General features: G+C 32.4%; 3 protein-coding genes and 3 non-coding genes across 6 annotated transcripts; 4 read left to right on the top strand and 2 right to left on the bottom strand.

Annotated features, from left to right (window-relative positions):
- Positions 1-101: 101 nt before the first annotated feature.
- On the bottom strand, positions 102-2,153 carry TAF8 (Taf8p; the record flags this gene model as incomplete). The annotated part of the gene is made up of 1 exon (XM_004180296.1): positions 102-2,153. One exon carries the CDS (start codon positions 2,151-2,153, stop codon positions 102-104), a length of 2,052 nt encoding a protein of 683 aa, XP_004180344.1.
- A 1,555-nt stretch (positions 2,154-3,708) lies between these two features.
- TBLA0Dtrna1L lies at positions 3,709-3,819 on the top strand. Its single transcript has 2 exons — positions 3,709-3,747; positions 3,775-3,819. It is a non-coding gene; the product is annotated as a tRNA-Leu (tRNA).
- Positions 3,820-5,059: 1,240 nt separating this feature from the next.
- On the top strand, positions 5,060-5,539 carry TBLA0D03240 (uncharacterized protein; the record flags this gene model as incomplete). Its single annotated transcript, XM_004180295.1, has 1 exon — positions 5,060-5,539. The coding sequence occupies one exon, from the start codon at positions 5,060-5,062 to the stop codon at positions 5,537-5,539; it is 480 nt and encodes a 159-aa protein (XP_004180343.1).
- A 4,520-nt stretch (positions 5,540-10,059) lies between these two features.
- TBLA0Dtrna2K lies at positions 10,060-10,153 on the top strand. The gene is given in 2 exon segments: positions 10,060-10,097; positions 10,117-10,153. It is a non-coding gene; the product is annotated as a tRNA-Lys (tRNA).
- Positions 10,154-12,032: 1,879 nt separating this feature from the next.
- Positions 12,033-13,160, top strand: DSK2 (ubiquitin domain-containing protein DSK2; the record flags this gene model as incomplete). Its single annotated transcript, XM_004180294.1, has 1 exon — positions 12,033-13,160. One exon carries the CDS (start codon positions 12,033-12,035, stop codon positions 13,158-13,160), a length of 1,128 nt encoding a protein of 375 aa, XP_004180342.1.
- Positions 13,161-15,082: 1,922 nt separating this feature from the next.
- TBLA0Dtrna1F lies at positions 15,083-15,173 on the bottom strand. The gene is given in 2 exon segments: positions 15,083-15,119; positions 15,136-15,173. It is a non-coding gene; the product is annotated as a tRNA-Phe (tRNA).
- Positions 15,174-16,591: the final 1,418 nt, after the last annotated feature.

Below are 16,591 nucleotides of genomic sequence, written 5' to 3'. Positions count from 1 at the left end.
AGCAAAAGGAGGCAAAATAAAAAAGGAAATAGAGAGGCGATCGAGTAATCGAAGCAAAAATATTACTTGAAGTTTCGAGAAAGCTGGTGAAGTTCAGATATTTAATTTTCAGGTGAAGCCACACCTTCAGATGGTTTTATTTCTACTTGACTAGAGTCATCTTTCGAAGTTCCCTCAGTTACATCATCATTAGTTGTTAGAACAGCGGAAGTATGAGGAGCCCTTTGCTCAGATATAGTTGGTGGTGATGCTATAGAGCCTGGTAAAGTGGAAGTAGAAGTAATAGCAGCATTGATGCCGGTTTCACTGTTTTCAATTTCTTGAGCACTGTTGTTATGATCTTGTTCAGTTTCGTTAATGGCTATATCTTGAGTTCCGTTCTTATGATTTTCTTTTATTTCATGGTTGACTATTTCTTGAGTTTCGTTGTTATGGTTATGCTCTAATACATGTTTGACTATTTCTTGCGTTTCATTATTATTAGCATGCTGATCTTCATTTTGAGATAATTTGGGACTGTGTGTCTCTTGAGTTTTATCAGATGTGTTTTGGTGTCTTGTGGAACTTTCGTCATCATCACTACTTCCGAGGTCTGCAAATAAACCATCATTTTCCTTTTGAAGGTCATGTAAATCTAATGCACCAGCACTTGATTGTTTCTCATTCAATTCCTTTTGTTTCTTTTTAAGCATTTCTTGTACTTTCTTTTCTCTTTCATTTTCAGCAATTTCACGAGCACTAGCTTTCTCTTTCGCTAGGTTCGGTAGAGAGTTTATTAAATTATTCAATGACCTGTTAAACATTTGTTGAATATCATGGTTGATTTGTTTTTTACTAACTCCTCCAAATAAGCCAGGTGATGGTGAAGAAGAGACTGAGGAAGTAGAAGAATTTGAATAGCGACGGTGGTGGTGATGATGATGATGATGATGATGATGTGGTCCGTGGTGGAATTGAGAGGGTCCAACTATCATTTTTGAGTATTTCCAAAAAGGATTTTTCTGTGCTTGTAATTGTTTTTCTTCATAAAATAAAACCTGTTCTCTAATTTTTTGGACTTGTTTACGCGCATACTCTTCAACATTGAAAGTTGAGGGATAAACAAATTCTTCAGATAATTGTGTTTCTGCTTTCGGGTCAATCATCAGTTCAAATCGTTTTTTGATTTTTCTTACTTGTAAAGCTGAGCCATAAATCGCTTTAGTTTCATCTTGGGCTAAAAGTTCATCATTTAATCTTTCATTCGTGTTAGTTTTTTCATTTTCACTCACTGACTTTAGTGTCATCGAATTACCGTTAGTGTTGGTATCAATATTGATATTCTGTTCAAGATCATTTTCTCTGTCTGTTTCTGGAGTTGGTAATGAATTAATTTCTGATGTTGTGGAGGCTTCTAATAGCTTAATTAATGCAGATTCAGCCAATTTACCTTCGTTTACTAATATTTTTTTCATTACTGTTTCATCTGTAATTGGCTCATTATATAACGGAGTAAACTTATACGTATGATCGGGTGGTAAACTTGGAAGCCATTCTGGCATAGACCTTAAAATAGTATTCGAAGGTGGCACGATCCTTGAGGACGAAGATTCGGAAGACTTATTATTTAATAAATCTGAAGTAGAGTAATTAGGATTTTTGAAATTATGGTTAGTTTCTGTATTGTAGTCTCTCAGCAATTCATACAGTAAATTATAATCTTTATTAAATTTAGATTTTATGAAGTTTGATTCTTCCAAATACAGAGTTAAATCTGAAGGATTCAGGTTGAAAGATCTCAACCATAGGGATAAGTCATTACTTGCAATTGTTAACCTCCTTTGTGTAATGGATAATCTTGCTAATTGATATATCATGTCGTTTAATTGTAAATCTACTAGAGTTAGTAATCTATTAAATGCAACTGTTGATATAGATGTATTATCATTCATTGGTTTTAATTGTAATGCTATTGATTTTGCTAATAGTTGACCTATACAGCTGCTCTCTAATCTGTTTGGAGATTGAATTAGATCTGGTAAATTTTTTAGTAATTGGGTATTGGAAGAAGTTGGATGACTGTTTTTCAAGACATTTTGGTTAATCTTATGGTCTGGTATGGGAAGTTTTGATGTATTTGATTCTTTTTTTATAGAAGCGGATGAACTATGCATATCTTTCCTAATGTTCGTTAATCTAGCTATTGGTATGAGTAATATATTTATCAGTTTACCTTTAAAAATAGTTGTTGGTATGTTTTTCTTCCCTAATTGTGTGCATTGTAAGCATGGTTTTTCACATCAATTAATAGTTCGTTAAAGCTTTTATTTTTTCTTTAAGCCGAAAAATTAACCTGCATAATACACTAATTTTAAACCATTCAATAATAATAATCTTAGAATATTAAAATAAAAAAAACTTACTTTTCAATAGATCGTTATATATATCAAAGTGTGAAAATATCTAAATTTTCTAGAAGTATCAAGTTTATTTTCTTGAATTCATTTAAGTTCTATATTTGTAACTCAGGCGTCGTTATTTTCTCCCTCTTATTAAAGTGTTATCGTTTAGGTTAGGTTAATAAAATATATTATTCGGGTACCTCTTCATTTCTCTCGTTTGTGATTTATATGTTTTCAAGTATTCAACAAATCTTAACACATTTTTACTTCATTTTATTGAGACTCCTTTTAGGTACGTTTCAAAGATTTTCAGAATCAAATATGAATCATTAGATCATTTACTAAATTATTAAATTCTATTTGTTAGTTTTATACAGCTTACGAGAAAAACTCACTTGAACTTTAATCATTCTAATTTTGTATTATAGGTAGCATAGTTAGAGTCACTGTAGCAGCACTACTAAATGTTACCATTGTTTCATTAGTATTCAAATAATCATCATGTGTCATATTTTTTTATACGATATTTGAATAGCATATTCTTTTTATTATATTAGAAATAATTATAATGTGCCTAATATAGGTAATCCTCAGAAGACAAGACACGTAGATTTTGAATTCTCTGCCCCCCAACGTAGTCTGAAGAAGAATGTTCATTAAGAAATAATTTTATACAGAGATTCTTAGAACCTGGAGGAACACTTAAACACATTACGCAACGTATCTAGAATCTATATTCCATCAATATCATATACAAACATAATTAATTATTTTGTTTATTAAACACTACTATGTTAATATTCTTGATTAGCTCTGAATTTCTTTCCAGAATTCATCAATTGGAAGCAAGATTATTTGTCTTGCTGAAGTAATTATTTTACGACTGTAAATAAATATTGAAACTATCCTGTAAGCAATCCAGATTGGTAATTACAGCAAATTCTGCTGGAAAATAATATAATTATTTTCTAATTATTTCGTAAAAAGACATTTTTATCAAGTGTTTAATTTTCACATGTCTGTTTTGTGATTCATAATTAGGGTATTAGTTAAATAAGGGAAATGTTCTTTAGAGTCAAAGAACAATTATCAATGGAGCATGTTTTAGCTTACTATATAAAGAGTATGTTTTGTAAATAAATATAGATGTCTATAGAGTATGTAAAAGAAGTAATCCAAAATTACATCAAAATACATTATTAAATAATGTCAGACTCTCTTGAATTCCAGTAAATTTATTTGTATTAAAACAAATAAATTTTTTAAGTAAATCTCTATTCTAATTTATGTCTTTTTTACTAGTTTTCAAAAATTCAACAATTATTAAGGTTGTTTGGCCGAGCGGTCTAAGGCGCCTGATTCAAGCTTATGCTTAACACTAATAAAGTGGGATTCTCAGGTATCGTAAGATGCAAGAGTTCGAATCTCTTAGCAACCATTATTTTTTTGTAATATTTTTTTTGCTTGATCTCTGTCAGTAATTATTACGTGTAACAATTTTAAGCTTTGCTACTCCCAGTAGTATATATTTTTGGCTGCTAGTTTAATACCAACTGTTTATTAAACTATACAACTATATACCTGAGCCTATGTAAGTTAAATATTACTATTACGTTCCGATTTGTTCACTATACACTTCTATCTTTTGTATTTAGTCCTTTTTGTTTTCTGGTTCTTACCTCTTTGTTCTACCTTAACCCTCTAGTTTATTCTTTTAGCTTTAGATTCTTAAATAGAATTTATGTTCATGATTCACTTACTTGTTAATCTACATGTTCATTTCGTTATCACGTGATCTTAGTTTATACACGTGACATTATATCGTGTATAGTGATTGGAAACGTGATATAATTTTTCATATTCTGAGAAGAGGGAGATTTGGAGGAACTAAAATGTATCACACAGGTTCTCACCACTCAAAAAATATATATAAAAACAAAACATTTTCACAATCTGAGGATCCTGGAGTGGTCATCACATGATCTTTGTGATGGTCACGTGTGAAAGGCATAACTAGTTCTAACGGTAACAAGTGATCCATAACCTTAATGGACTACTGGTCATAGCAGTAAACGTACGCACAGTTGTAAACATGGCCTAGGATTAGGAATGTCATGGCTTGTGATGACAAGTGAAGAATAGCGGCTAACCGGTTCTGGATGTGTTGGTAATTCACCAACGAGAAATTGAAGAATATAAAAATATCTATAGAAAACAGTTAGTTAGATATATATTGATGCTTATATATTTGATCTTTATATCCCCTGACCAAGTGTCACATGGTAACCCGGAAAATTCCAGTCTATCACGTGATATTTACTGAGAATACCCTTCAATTGGTACTTCTAAAGTAACCATTTATTGATTATAAGTATCAGGAATACATATTAATTCTACATAACGAAATATGCTAATTGAAACACAGGAGCGGGCCGACAATCCGTCGATCCCAGAAGATGCACAAACATTTGCTTTGGTCGGAACCCCAAAAGATATTAAAGACCCTCACTCGTGGCATTCCCAAATACTCAGGAACTCTATTCTATGATAAACACCTAGGCCTTGTCACATGGAAACGAAAATGTTTTGATCGAGTATCCTGATGTCGAAGAATACTGGATATTCCTAAATTGCTACCCACACCTTGACAGGGACAAAACCGCATTACAATCACTACAATGCAACAATTGGTAGACGGCTTATTCAACAAATTTGCTGCTACGAGACCAAAATATGACAGCTTGGTAAGACTTGTGAAGGTTCGGTACACCGGAAATAATCCAGATTATGTAACAAATTTTGAAAACGCTGCGAAGGATGTCGAAGATCTTGCAGTTACCACAGCAGATTTCTTGGCATTCCATTTCCTACAAGACTTACCAGAAAACATTCTTGTCAGACAATTAGAAACTATCGATAAGGGATACAAGCTGTACAGAATACAACTAAAAGATCATAATAGGCCACCTATCCGCTACAGAAGCAAATGTTCGACAGTTCTAGAAATACCACAGTATGGAAACCATAGACAAAAGCGAAGAAAGTATGACCTAAGCAAGACTGTTTGTCACAAGTGTAACAAAACAGGGCATATAGCTAAGTACTGTCGCCAAAATAATGACAGTTCAAAATACTACAAGGGTTCCTCAAACAAGTAAATGTCCTGACAATGACCAAAACATGGGCAATGATGAAAACCATGAAAGTCAAAGAGCTAATTGAAGAATTACCATCCCAAATGATAAATATTAATGGAGAAATGGTCAGGGCAGTATTAGACTGTGGTTGCCAGACAAAATTCTATCAGTTGTGGCATGGCGAAAACCTTAAAATTGAAGAAACAAAGGACAGAAGGTTCCATGGCTCTTATCTATGTTAGAAAAGATGAAGAATTGGAAGTGACGGGTCCAGTCGTCAAAGTAAAATTTAACATATTTGACCCAGCAGAAGAAACGTCCTGTGTCTTGTCTCAGGAAATAGACAATGAATGTCCATTAGGAATGCCATTTATCAAGGCATACTCCATAGTTGCTTTCAAATGCTTATTGCAAGTGTTAGGCGAATCGGCATTGGATATGCAGAATTATAAGACATTGGAAGAATGGTTTAAGTCGGTCAAGGCAAAGAGGTAAAAGAATACAGTGATATTGGGAAACTCTACTTCCGAGGGCAAACATGTACTTCCAGAGCAGCCAACACTAAGGTTACCAACCGAAGATGCTAGTATTAATGAAAATACGAAGGCAGGAGAAAAAGGTTCTCCTGAGGAGTGCAAGTTGGTTACCACCGATTTTGAGTATTTTGACAACGAGAACGATGTGTCACTAGTATCAGAAGACGAAAATTTATACCATGTAAATATATCACAATATATGCTAAGTAACGGTAAGAAAAGTGACCACTATTATCCAAACGTAGAAAACCAGCCAGTCGCGGAAACCCAAATAATGTCCAGTGATTACCAGACGTGCGTCTAACATTTGTTTGGAAAACCTACGAATGAATGTGCTATACTTTTGATACGTAGCATGCAAGGGGATAATGAAGGTTCACCCAACGTTACGCAAGATGTGGAACAACTGTTGAGCAAATATATTGATGTAGTGAGAGACGCTTTGTTAAAAGCAATGGCATACAAGCATGTAGACCATACCGTATGCCAATAGAAGAAAAACTTGGTGTTAGAGCGTCGACGAACTAATCAGGACAAAAACAATCTTTCCTAGTATCTACTGTTGACCTATTGCAGTAAAGTAAGATATTGAATTAAAGGAAAGATATTGAGCAATAGTAACAGCAGTAAGAGAGTATGTTGGAATTGTCAATATTAGGCATAAAATGAAGTTAAAGTAACACAAACAAAATAGAGATGAGGATGTTAGAAGTATAGACAGAGTAGATAATATAAAGTATAGAGAGGAGATTCTTACTTCTTTTATCTTTCTATATAAAAGGAATCCAAGAGAAGTTCATGATAAGACAGAGAAATCTTGTCCCTTTTTTATACGGTTTATTTGGTGTGCAGGAACTTGATAATTGTAATTGATTATTAGCAATTGGTCAATTATTTCTCAGTTATTTGTGTTAATTAGGAGAGTAATGTTCTTGAAATAGCATTAATAACTTATCTTCTCATGCGTGGCTTTTAATACGTGGCAATTGGTGTTTATGTGTTTTTATTATAGGAATGATGTTTAAAATTTGTGATATAGTGTAGTATTGTCTATAATTGGACTGGCGATATTGGATATTGATAAGTCTCAATTAGTGTGCATAAGTAGTTGTTCTTAGGAATTGGGTTAGTGACGTTGGATCCAAGAAGTTAATTCTTGGTTCAATGTTAACACTACTCACGAAATAATGTAGTCATGTGAGGTTTGGAGTGTTGTAGATTTGGCTACGGCTTATAATAATTCTTGTTATAAATTTGTATAAGTTACCCAGGATTAAGCGAGACCCAATAATTAATTAGATTGTTTCGTTAAACAGAATAGTCATTCTGAACATCCATATTCACAGAACGTTCTTCTAATATAAGACCTATGCCTCGTCAGGCACAAGTTTCCCAGACATAACAAATATATTCTCATCAGAACTGGAGTTTTGGATGATATCTCTTAACGAGCCGAAATGTAACCTCAGTTCCAATTCGTAGACTACTATGTCTACCGTATAGTCTCTGCCGATGATAATAGTATAGTACCTCAACATTCACCTATCATTCGACTTGTAGGATAAGCTTACAGGTTAGTCTACTTTTATCTTGTTCCTGATATCTACAGCATTCCCCTGTAGATAATCTCAGAGCTTCATCTTCCTGGATACTCTTGTATATTTTAATAACTGAAGATAGATAGTTCTAACCTCTGTCGGAATATATTCTTTCAATGTACATTTTCTAGCTATATACGTATTCATATGTATAAGTTTGCACCTAATTAACCTCATAAGGTTTGTCTGTACTGTATTCTTAGTATACACCGTAGTAAAAACATGTTAATCTAAGATTAGTAGCTATGAATCATCCAATTTGGGTTTTTATTGACAACGTTTATTCACGTTATATTTTCTTTTAAACAGACCATTTACTGCTTTATGTATAAAGAACACAAATATCCAACAAATACTCACTGAAAAAGAATTATTCTCTAAATTTTGACTAGCAATATTACTAAAACAAAGGATTCTAATGTTATGAACTAATATTATACAAAAAGATTCCAATCCTGCAATATTTTGTTTATTGTTGTTTATGTTTAGAATAAATATTTTCATTTTTTATGGAATTCTAAATTAAATTTAAAAGTTAGTTCCCCAAACATTTGATAAACATTTATTGTTAAAAAAAAACACTCATTCACATATTAAGTTAACTATTCTGTGGGAGAACAATATTTTTATTATTTCCCCTCTTATCCTTTAAAATACATTTCTATCATGATTTTCTTTTTCAGGTGCTTGGGTGTACGACATTTGAATCCTTGATATTAGTATTGCTGTTAGTCATAATTAAGAGAATAATTCTGTTTTGTAGTAAGTATTTTATAGTATAGAATCCTCCTACCCTTTTGAGTAGGAATTAAGACTTTAGAAAATATAAAAATATAAAGGTTAGATGTCGACTAAAATTTTGGCAATTTATACATTATTTTTTGGACAAGAGAAGTCAATTCATCGTCGTCTATAAGTGAAAATTTTTCACCTAATTAACCTCACAGGAGTTATTTATCTCTCCTGCTTAGTACACCCCGTAGGATTTACATGATGAACTTTAATTAACGACAATGAATTTTCTAATTGGGGTTTTTTATTAGTAACGTATATTCACGTTATAGTATCTTTTATCCTAATTCAGTATATCTACTGTTGTATGTATAAAGACCATGAATATTTAGCATTGGGTTTCTTAATGCTTAAGTTATTTAGTACTCTAAGAGTAATGTACTTTAAACTATAAAGAGAATTCTTGGATAAGGCCCATTTTATTTTATTATATAAACCAAATACTGTGCAAAAAAAATATAGATATTAATAAAGTATTTAAAAGAAGTAATTCAAATTTACATAAATATATCATTATTAATTATCGGAAGTATAAGTTGTATAAATATTAGAGTCCGAGATTATTTAGAGAATAATTCTGTTGTTAATAGTAAAGTTATATTATAGAATCCTCCTACCCTTCTGAGTAGGAATAAAATATATAAAAAATGTCAGCGTTGTGACATTATCTGTCATAAGTCGTGGGTTTCTGTTAACAGCTAATAAAGTATGAATTTAGTCGTAATTGTGGCTTTATACAACAACTAATAACAACTTAATATAATAAATAATCCAACATGCATTAAAAATACGTGGCCTCACCACTAAAAATACCCAAGTAGTGATATTAAGAAGGTATTAGGATGTGATAGGTTCTATTTTAATATCAGACCATCAATTCGTTGATGGTGGATCTGTCCATTTTTTGGAGTATAAATTACCACAAAAATATCCCAAAAGTTTACAACTGTTCATTGTATATCCTGTATATATTATATATTCCCTTTCGAAAGAAGCAAGGAGATTTTTTATAATAATAATATAATAATTATTCAAACAGATTACTTAACTAAGAATTAAACTATGAGCAACAATATTTTGAACAGTTCGATCGCTGGTCAAAAAATAAATATAAAAAATACAAACTTATAAACGAATTTATGTAGGCTATTTATACGTTTCAATTTTGGACGAGAAGAGCCAATTCATGTTCTATATCTAATGAAAATATTTTCACTTAGCTTACCTGTTTAGTAGATATAGAATATTTACTGGGATTCAAGAGAGTTAGACATTGTTATACAGTGTTTAAGATGTAAAGACGATTACTTTATTTAGACATATACAGTAAATACTATAACTAAAATGAATATATTTCTTAAATAGTGTTTTTCGATATAAAAAGAAAAACACATTTTAAACAATAAGTCACGTGATAAAAGTCTTTTACCACTTAATAGAAAATGATATAATCTTATACCAGCAGCCTCATGAGCATTGATTTATATACAAAAGAATTTACGCGTCGCAACATGTTGACGCGAACGTCTCTGATTTAGTTAGGGCTTGTAAGCTCCTAACCCTTGACACAGTGTACTGATAGTATTACTATGTCTTCAAATTCTTGAAGAACTCATCCTTGTTAGCTCAGTTGGTAGAGCGTTCGGCTTTTAAGAAATTTCTTAAGCAAGGATACCGAAATGTCAGGGGTTCGAGCCCCCTATGAGGAGTTCTTTTTAACGATCCAGCCGTGATCACGTGACTAATTTATGCGCTGTGTGGGGTTTACTACAGTGGATATTAGGTTCACCGGGTATAAACTGTTACCCGGAGTGTCACTTATTAGGACGTAATGATCAATAACTTCTTATTGATCTGGTATATAGCTATTGATCTATTTACTTCACTAGTTAATCACTTATTTGTTGTTCCTCTTGAACATCAAGAAGATCCTTCGTCGACCTATAGTCCCCTCTTATATACCTTTACTCATTGGTGGCCCAACCAATACATCCCGAACCGGTTAGCTCCCAGTTCTCTCCATTACTTCTGGACTCATGTTTGCAACCGTTCATCCACTGCTATGGTAAGTAGACACCTAGGTTATAGCCCCCTGTATTCTTTTAATAAAGACACGTAGCTAATACATCTGTAACCACCGGTTACAATGCGTCCCACTTGTGGCTGGCCACTCCACAAGTCACGTAATTACCTCAAGCCTATGCGAAGACTTGGTAATCCCTCCAGGATCCCTACTCGCTGTTGTAAAGTTTTTGGTATATTTCTATAAATGTAAACAAACCTAACTTAATTAATAGATATTTTCTATACTTCTGTGCTTTAACATATGATACTTAATAATATAAATAATGGTATAAAAGAATAATTCATTGATAATACAATAAGTTAATTATTGATTAGTTCTTTTGGTACTTAGCTCATATATCCTGTTTATCTTTTCTCTTCTTATTAATGTTATATTTCTTTTTTCTTACTTTCTTAATTTTCCTTTCTAATTCTTTTTATTTTAACTTTATTCTTATTTTCTTGCTCATCGATAAATATACTTCGCTAGCGGTAAGAGTTACGCGACAAGCGCCGATTTAAAGTGATAGACGATGCCCTGTTGCAATATAATTAATAAGGGTAACTCAGAATGGCTAATCTTACAATGTTATGAATAATTAATATCATTGAACTGATATATATAAGTATGAATTTATTAAAATTGCCATTAGCTATTTACCTCTTGATAATCACAAGAGCTTCCATTCTCACTTGTCAATACAAGTGGCGCTATTACCTTCAAACTGAGAGCAAATCCTGATTGGCATCCTATAGTACATATAAATTCTTGATACCTACTTCAGGATTGTTACGCTATGATTATTTTCTTTTTATTTTTCTGAAATAGTTCAATAAATTTTCGAATCATAATTTTTTAATTTTTTAATAACGAATTACTAGTACAGTATCTAAAATATAATAAGAGTTTATACAATTTCAAGCCAAACTGGTTTGGAAGTATATGCCAATTTTCCTTTTTTCTAAAGAAGCAGCTTTCATAACAAGACTATGATATATTTTCATAGTACAGGCTTCAATTTGATAATATAAGAAATAATTAAATAAATATATCGCATACTTGAATAATCTAAATAATACTGATTCACTTCAATTCTATTAAGGTCATATACTAATATTTAACTATCTCACTTCACAGTAAAAAGAGAGTTGTCCCTTAATTAAATACATTACATACATTCTGATGAATATTTCCTAAATTATTAGATTTGATTATAACACCCCTGTCGTATCGAATGATTCTGATTCGGAAAATTTCAACAATTTATCAAAAGAGAGTGGCAAACTAATAATTACCGGGAAGAAACTAAACGAAATTAAAGGTTAACTAACTTACCTATTTGATTTTAGATAAAATGAAATGGATCCAAAAAAATAAAATAAAAAATATATATTATAAATTTTTTTTTATATTTTAGTCTAAAAAGGAAGCAAAGATAGAAAGTTCAGCGTATTTTTGTTCCGTTCTTGTCATTCAAAATTTAACTTTATCTACAGATCATACATTCAATTTTTTATTCAAATATGACAATCTCTGTTCATATTAAATCTGGCCAAAATACATGGGATGTGGAAATTGAAGCAAGTAGTACTATCAAAGATTTTAAAGATAAAATTGCTATTGTATCTGAAATTCCAGCTCCAAACCAAAGACTAATTTACTCAGGTAAAATTTTAAAAGATGATCAAACAATCGAATCTTATAAGATTCAAGATGGCCATTCTATTCACATGGTAAAATCAGGCGCACATGCCACTGCATCTTCTACTACAAACTCTATGACTACTACAAACACAACTGCCCCTCAAAATAATAATGGCTCTTCAGGTATGAGTACTGGCCGAGGCTCTGGATTCAATCCTCTCAGTGATTTGACCAGTGCACGTTATGCTGGCTATACTAATTTGCCATCTGCTGATATGTTTGGACCAGATGGTGGAAGTTTTGCTAGTCAAAGTCAAGATGATATGTTACATATGCTAGAAAATCCTGTTTTCCAATCTCAAATGAATGAAATGTTAAGTAATCCAGAAATTGTAGATTTTTTGATTAATTCAAATCCTCAACTACAATCCTTAGGTCCACAAGCTAGAACAATGTTTCAATCCCCCATGTTTAGACAAATGCTAACTAATCCAGATATGATCAGGCAATCCATGAGAATGGCACAAATGATGAATGGAGGTGAAGGAACCGCTTCTGCTAGTTCTTTTCCAGCTCCTGGTGATTCAACTACTACCACACAACCAACATCCACAAATATAGATTCTGATACAAATGCTACTAATAATACAAACAATGCAACAAATACTCCCACTGATGTGCCTGGTACTACAAACTCCGGTACAGCAGCAGCAAATCCTTTTGCAGCTTTATTCGATCCTTCAATGAATCCATATGCAGCTCTTGGAGGAGGCAATGGCAATGCTAATAACATGTTTAACCCAGCTGCATTTGCACAAGCCCTACAAGCTGCGGCCCCACATACTCAAGAACCAGAAGATAATAGACCTCCGGAAGAGCGTTACGAACATCAGTTAAGACAATTAAATGATATGGGATTCTTTGATTTTGATAAAAACGTAGCTGCTTTGAGAAGATCTGGTGGATCTGTCCAAGGTGCTGTCAATGCATTATTAAGTGAGCAATGATTAATGAAACTCTAATATACATATTTCTATCTTTATCCATACGTTATTATTTTATATATTTCACATAACTAAACATCTACTATAATAACAAGAAATCTAATCAGACACACACACACACACAACACACTCACTACACATTACATATATATAATATATGCATTGATGATAAGTGAAAGTAGTAGGATGCAAAAGACCTCGGCATTATTCATTATGTTAGGATGGAGGAGCTATCTTCAGAATATTAATTTTATAACCCTGCATGTATTTTATTTGAAAGTAAAACAAGGTTTCAAAAGTTTAAATTTTTTTCACATAGTTATCAACTGCTTTACTTGCATATATTGAAGGGTGGTGGTAGAGATATCCCGATAATATTCTCATGAATTTTCCATGAGTCTACTGTGGCCCTTTAATTGTCAAATCAATCTTGACTAACTAAAAGAGCATATATATATATATATATATATATATACTTTAATTTCGATATAATTGTTTTATCATTATTTAAAGATATAGAAGCTACGAGCACTATAATATCACAAATATTGTTAATTTATTATGTTACTATTTATTTTAAGTTGAGGTAACTAATTATAGAAAGTGATTAAACGTAGCCAACTAAAGAAAAAAAAGACAATAGTTATGGTAAAAACATTTGAATTTTAATTTCGTCATTCGATAATTAGGTTAAATGCAATAAATTTTGGCATCATTTATTTATTAAATAATAATGAATGATACTAACAACCATTAATTATTTTTACAATGTATGCCACATATTCTTAATAAGTTTTATTATTAATATCTGGCGCATTTATTTTTAGAAGTACATTAAGTCCGACACCTCCCCCATAGAGATCCAAATGAAATTAGATACAAGGAGCCAAGATAAGAACTACAGAAGAATATAAAAACGATGATAAGCAGAGCAATATGGGTTCCTTAATGAAGTAAGAGAGCTGGCAGATAAGAGATATATAACAAAGAGTGGTTCTGGAAATCTGGAAACTAATATTAAAATATACATAATATCTACTTAGAGGTCTATCCACATCTATAGTATAGAGCACCAGTGACCCTTAACTAACCATTGACATTATTAACTATCAAAACTTAGGATCAAAGGATCCAAGAGTGATAATAAGTGAGGGAAGGAGATACCAAAAAATTGTTACAAGGTATATCACGTGATACTAAAATTTTTCAAAAATGTCACATATTTACAATAATTTCCATTATTAATATGTGGCGCAGTGATTTTGAAGTCACATGATGTCTTTCTATTCAGATGAGATGAGATCGACAAGAATATATAAACACGAAGATGAAAAGTTTTAACTATGACCAAGATATATAGAGAAAAGAAAGAAGCGAAAAATATCAACAAGAGTGGTCTGGAAATCTGGAAACTAATATTATTATATATTTCTTATCTAGATACATTACATACCAATCAAATTATATAGTCCTTTAGGTTAAAAACTTCATTGTTGTTATCACTCAGAAATTAGTACAAGTAACTATCGAAGATAGAAGGCGTAATGTCACATAGTCTGAGCTACGTTAGTCACGTGTATAAACTAAGATCACGTGATAACGGAATGAACATGTAGATTAACAAGTAAGTGAATCATGAACATAAATTCTATTTAAGAATCTAAAGCTAAAAGAATAAACTAGAGGGTTAAGGTAGAACAAAGAGGTAAGAACCAGAAAACAAAAAGGACTAAATACAAAAGATAGAAGTGTATAGTGAACAAATCGGAACGTAATAGTAATATTTAACTTACATAGGCTCAGGTATATAGTTGTATAGTTTAATAAACAGTTGGTATTAAACTAGCAGCCAAAAAGATATACTACTGGGAGTAGCAAAGCTTAAAATTGTTACATAGAAAAATTTGACATTGTGGCAAAAACATTGCGACTTCTGTGGATCGAACACAGGACCTCCAGATATCTTTAACCGAAGTATTCTTCAGTCTGGCGCTCTCCCAACTGAGCTAAACCCGCTTATTAATTTGTTGTGGTGTTGTATACGAGATCGACTTTATACTCATCTACAAGTTGCTAACTAGAAATTATACATACCACTGAGCCACTGCTAGTTGCATACCTGGAAATATCTGTTCGATGCATAATCTCTACTAGTTAGCCAGCATTACTCAAACCGTGCACTCCTACCCTTGTAAGTAAGTTTATAAACAGTCCAATTAAAGTAAAAAGGAAAAGCTGGTGTTGACCTTTGAAAAGTATTTAAAGGCCAGCTTTTTCAGAGTTAAGACATAAATTTATAGTTCTTTCATATAGTTATTTAGTTTAAAAAGAACAACAATTATACTCGTAAGTTCGAAGTATTAACCGATGTTAAGTTAATAAGAATGTTAAGTTAAGTTTTGGTAGTTACTATTTAAGTGTATCGTACTCCTAAGTTGGTTTACAACATGTTGTGTTGTAATACGAGACTGACATGCCAATGATGATGTTTCAGAGTTCGGATGGTAGTGAGATCAGTAGTTACAGGTTGTATTACAGAATATTATTGTATCTCCCCTTGGTCCTTCTCTATATAATAGCATATTGATCTATACATGCTCCTTAGATACTTCTTTAGAGCTGGTCAGTTCTGGGTGTATAGTTACAAGATACGGTACCCTCATTGAAGCCTGGGTGTCATTCTTACTAATAGGTGTCCGAGATGAACCAGAAGTGGGTGCAGATTCAGTGGTTACAGTTGATGTTCCATGCCTGCTGAATAGTTGTTTCTCAGCTGTGGTCAGCTGATCTGTCCTCTCTCGAGGCTTCTCTTGTACTGATTTCTTGTAAGTATTACGTGAAAGGCGACGGCGCTTAGCCAGTTTTACAACATGTTGTTGACGTTGGATCCAAGGAATTAATTCTTGGCTCTATGCCAACAGTATTACAGATAGAGTGTAGATCAAAATAGCTTAGTTTCTTTTATACATCCAGGATATATAAAACTATAGACAAAGGTTAGACATTAATAGGAATTAGACGAGCTTATATATAAGTTGGACTGGCATGATAGCATCATGTCAACTGGACAATTGTGTCTATATATTATGGACACGTTATTTCCAAGGTCGGACTTCAGCACATGGGTTACGTGTCTTGGTTGCCATGTTAGTACTTGTTGGAATACAACATCATTCCCCATTTCTTATGTGAATACTGCTTGCACTAGTTGGTTGAAATTTGCTATAATTGATTTGCGAATCCTATTGGGAACATGTGCAAATTCTTCAGCGGAACACTCAACTGAGAATGTAGGATCGACGTCTGTCATTTGACAGAGGTATGTCTTGTATGTTGTGTCATATCCGTGTAAAGCAACGATTTCTGCGGCTCGAGCGGTTCTTTCGGTAGAAGTGCGAGGTGGGTCTTTGGAGTAGCGTTTTGGATCATGGAGA

The sequence above is a fragment of the Henningerozyma blattae genome, chromosome 4 (assembly GCF_000315915.1).
Source record: "Henningerozyma blattae CBS 6284 chromosome 4, complete genome".
Taxonomy (NCBI): Eukaryota; Fungi; Ascomycota; class Saccharomycetes; order Saccharomycetales; family Saccharomycetaceae; genus Henningerozyma; species Henningerozyma blattae.
The sequence above is the reverse complement of the archived record's forward strand: the minus strand, read 5'-3'. Positions and strand labels throughout refer to the sequence as shown.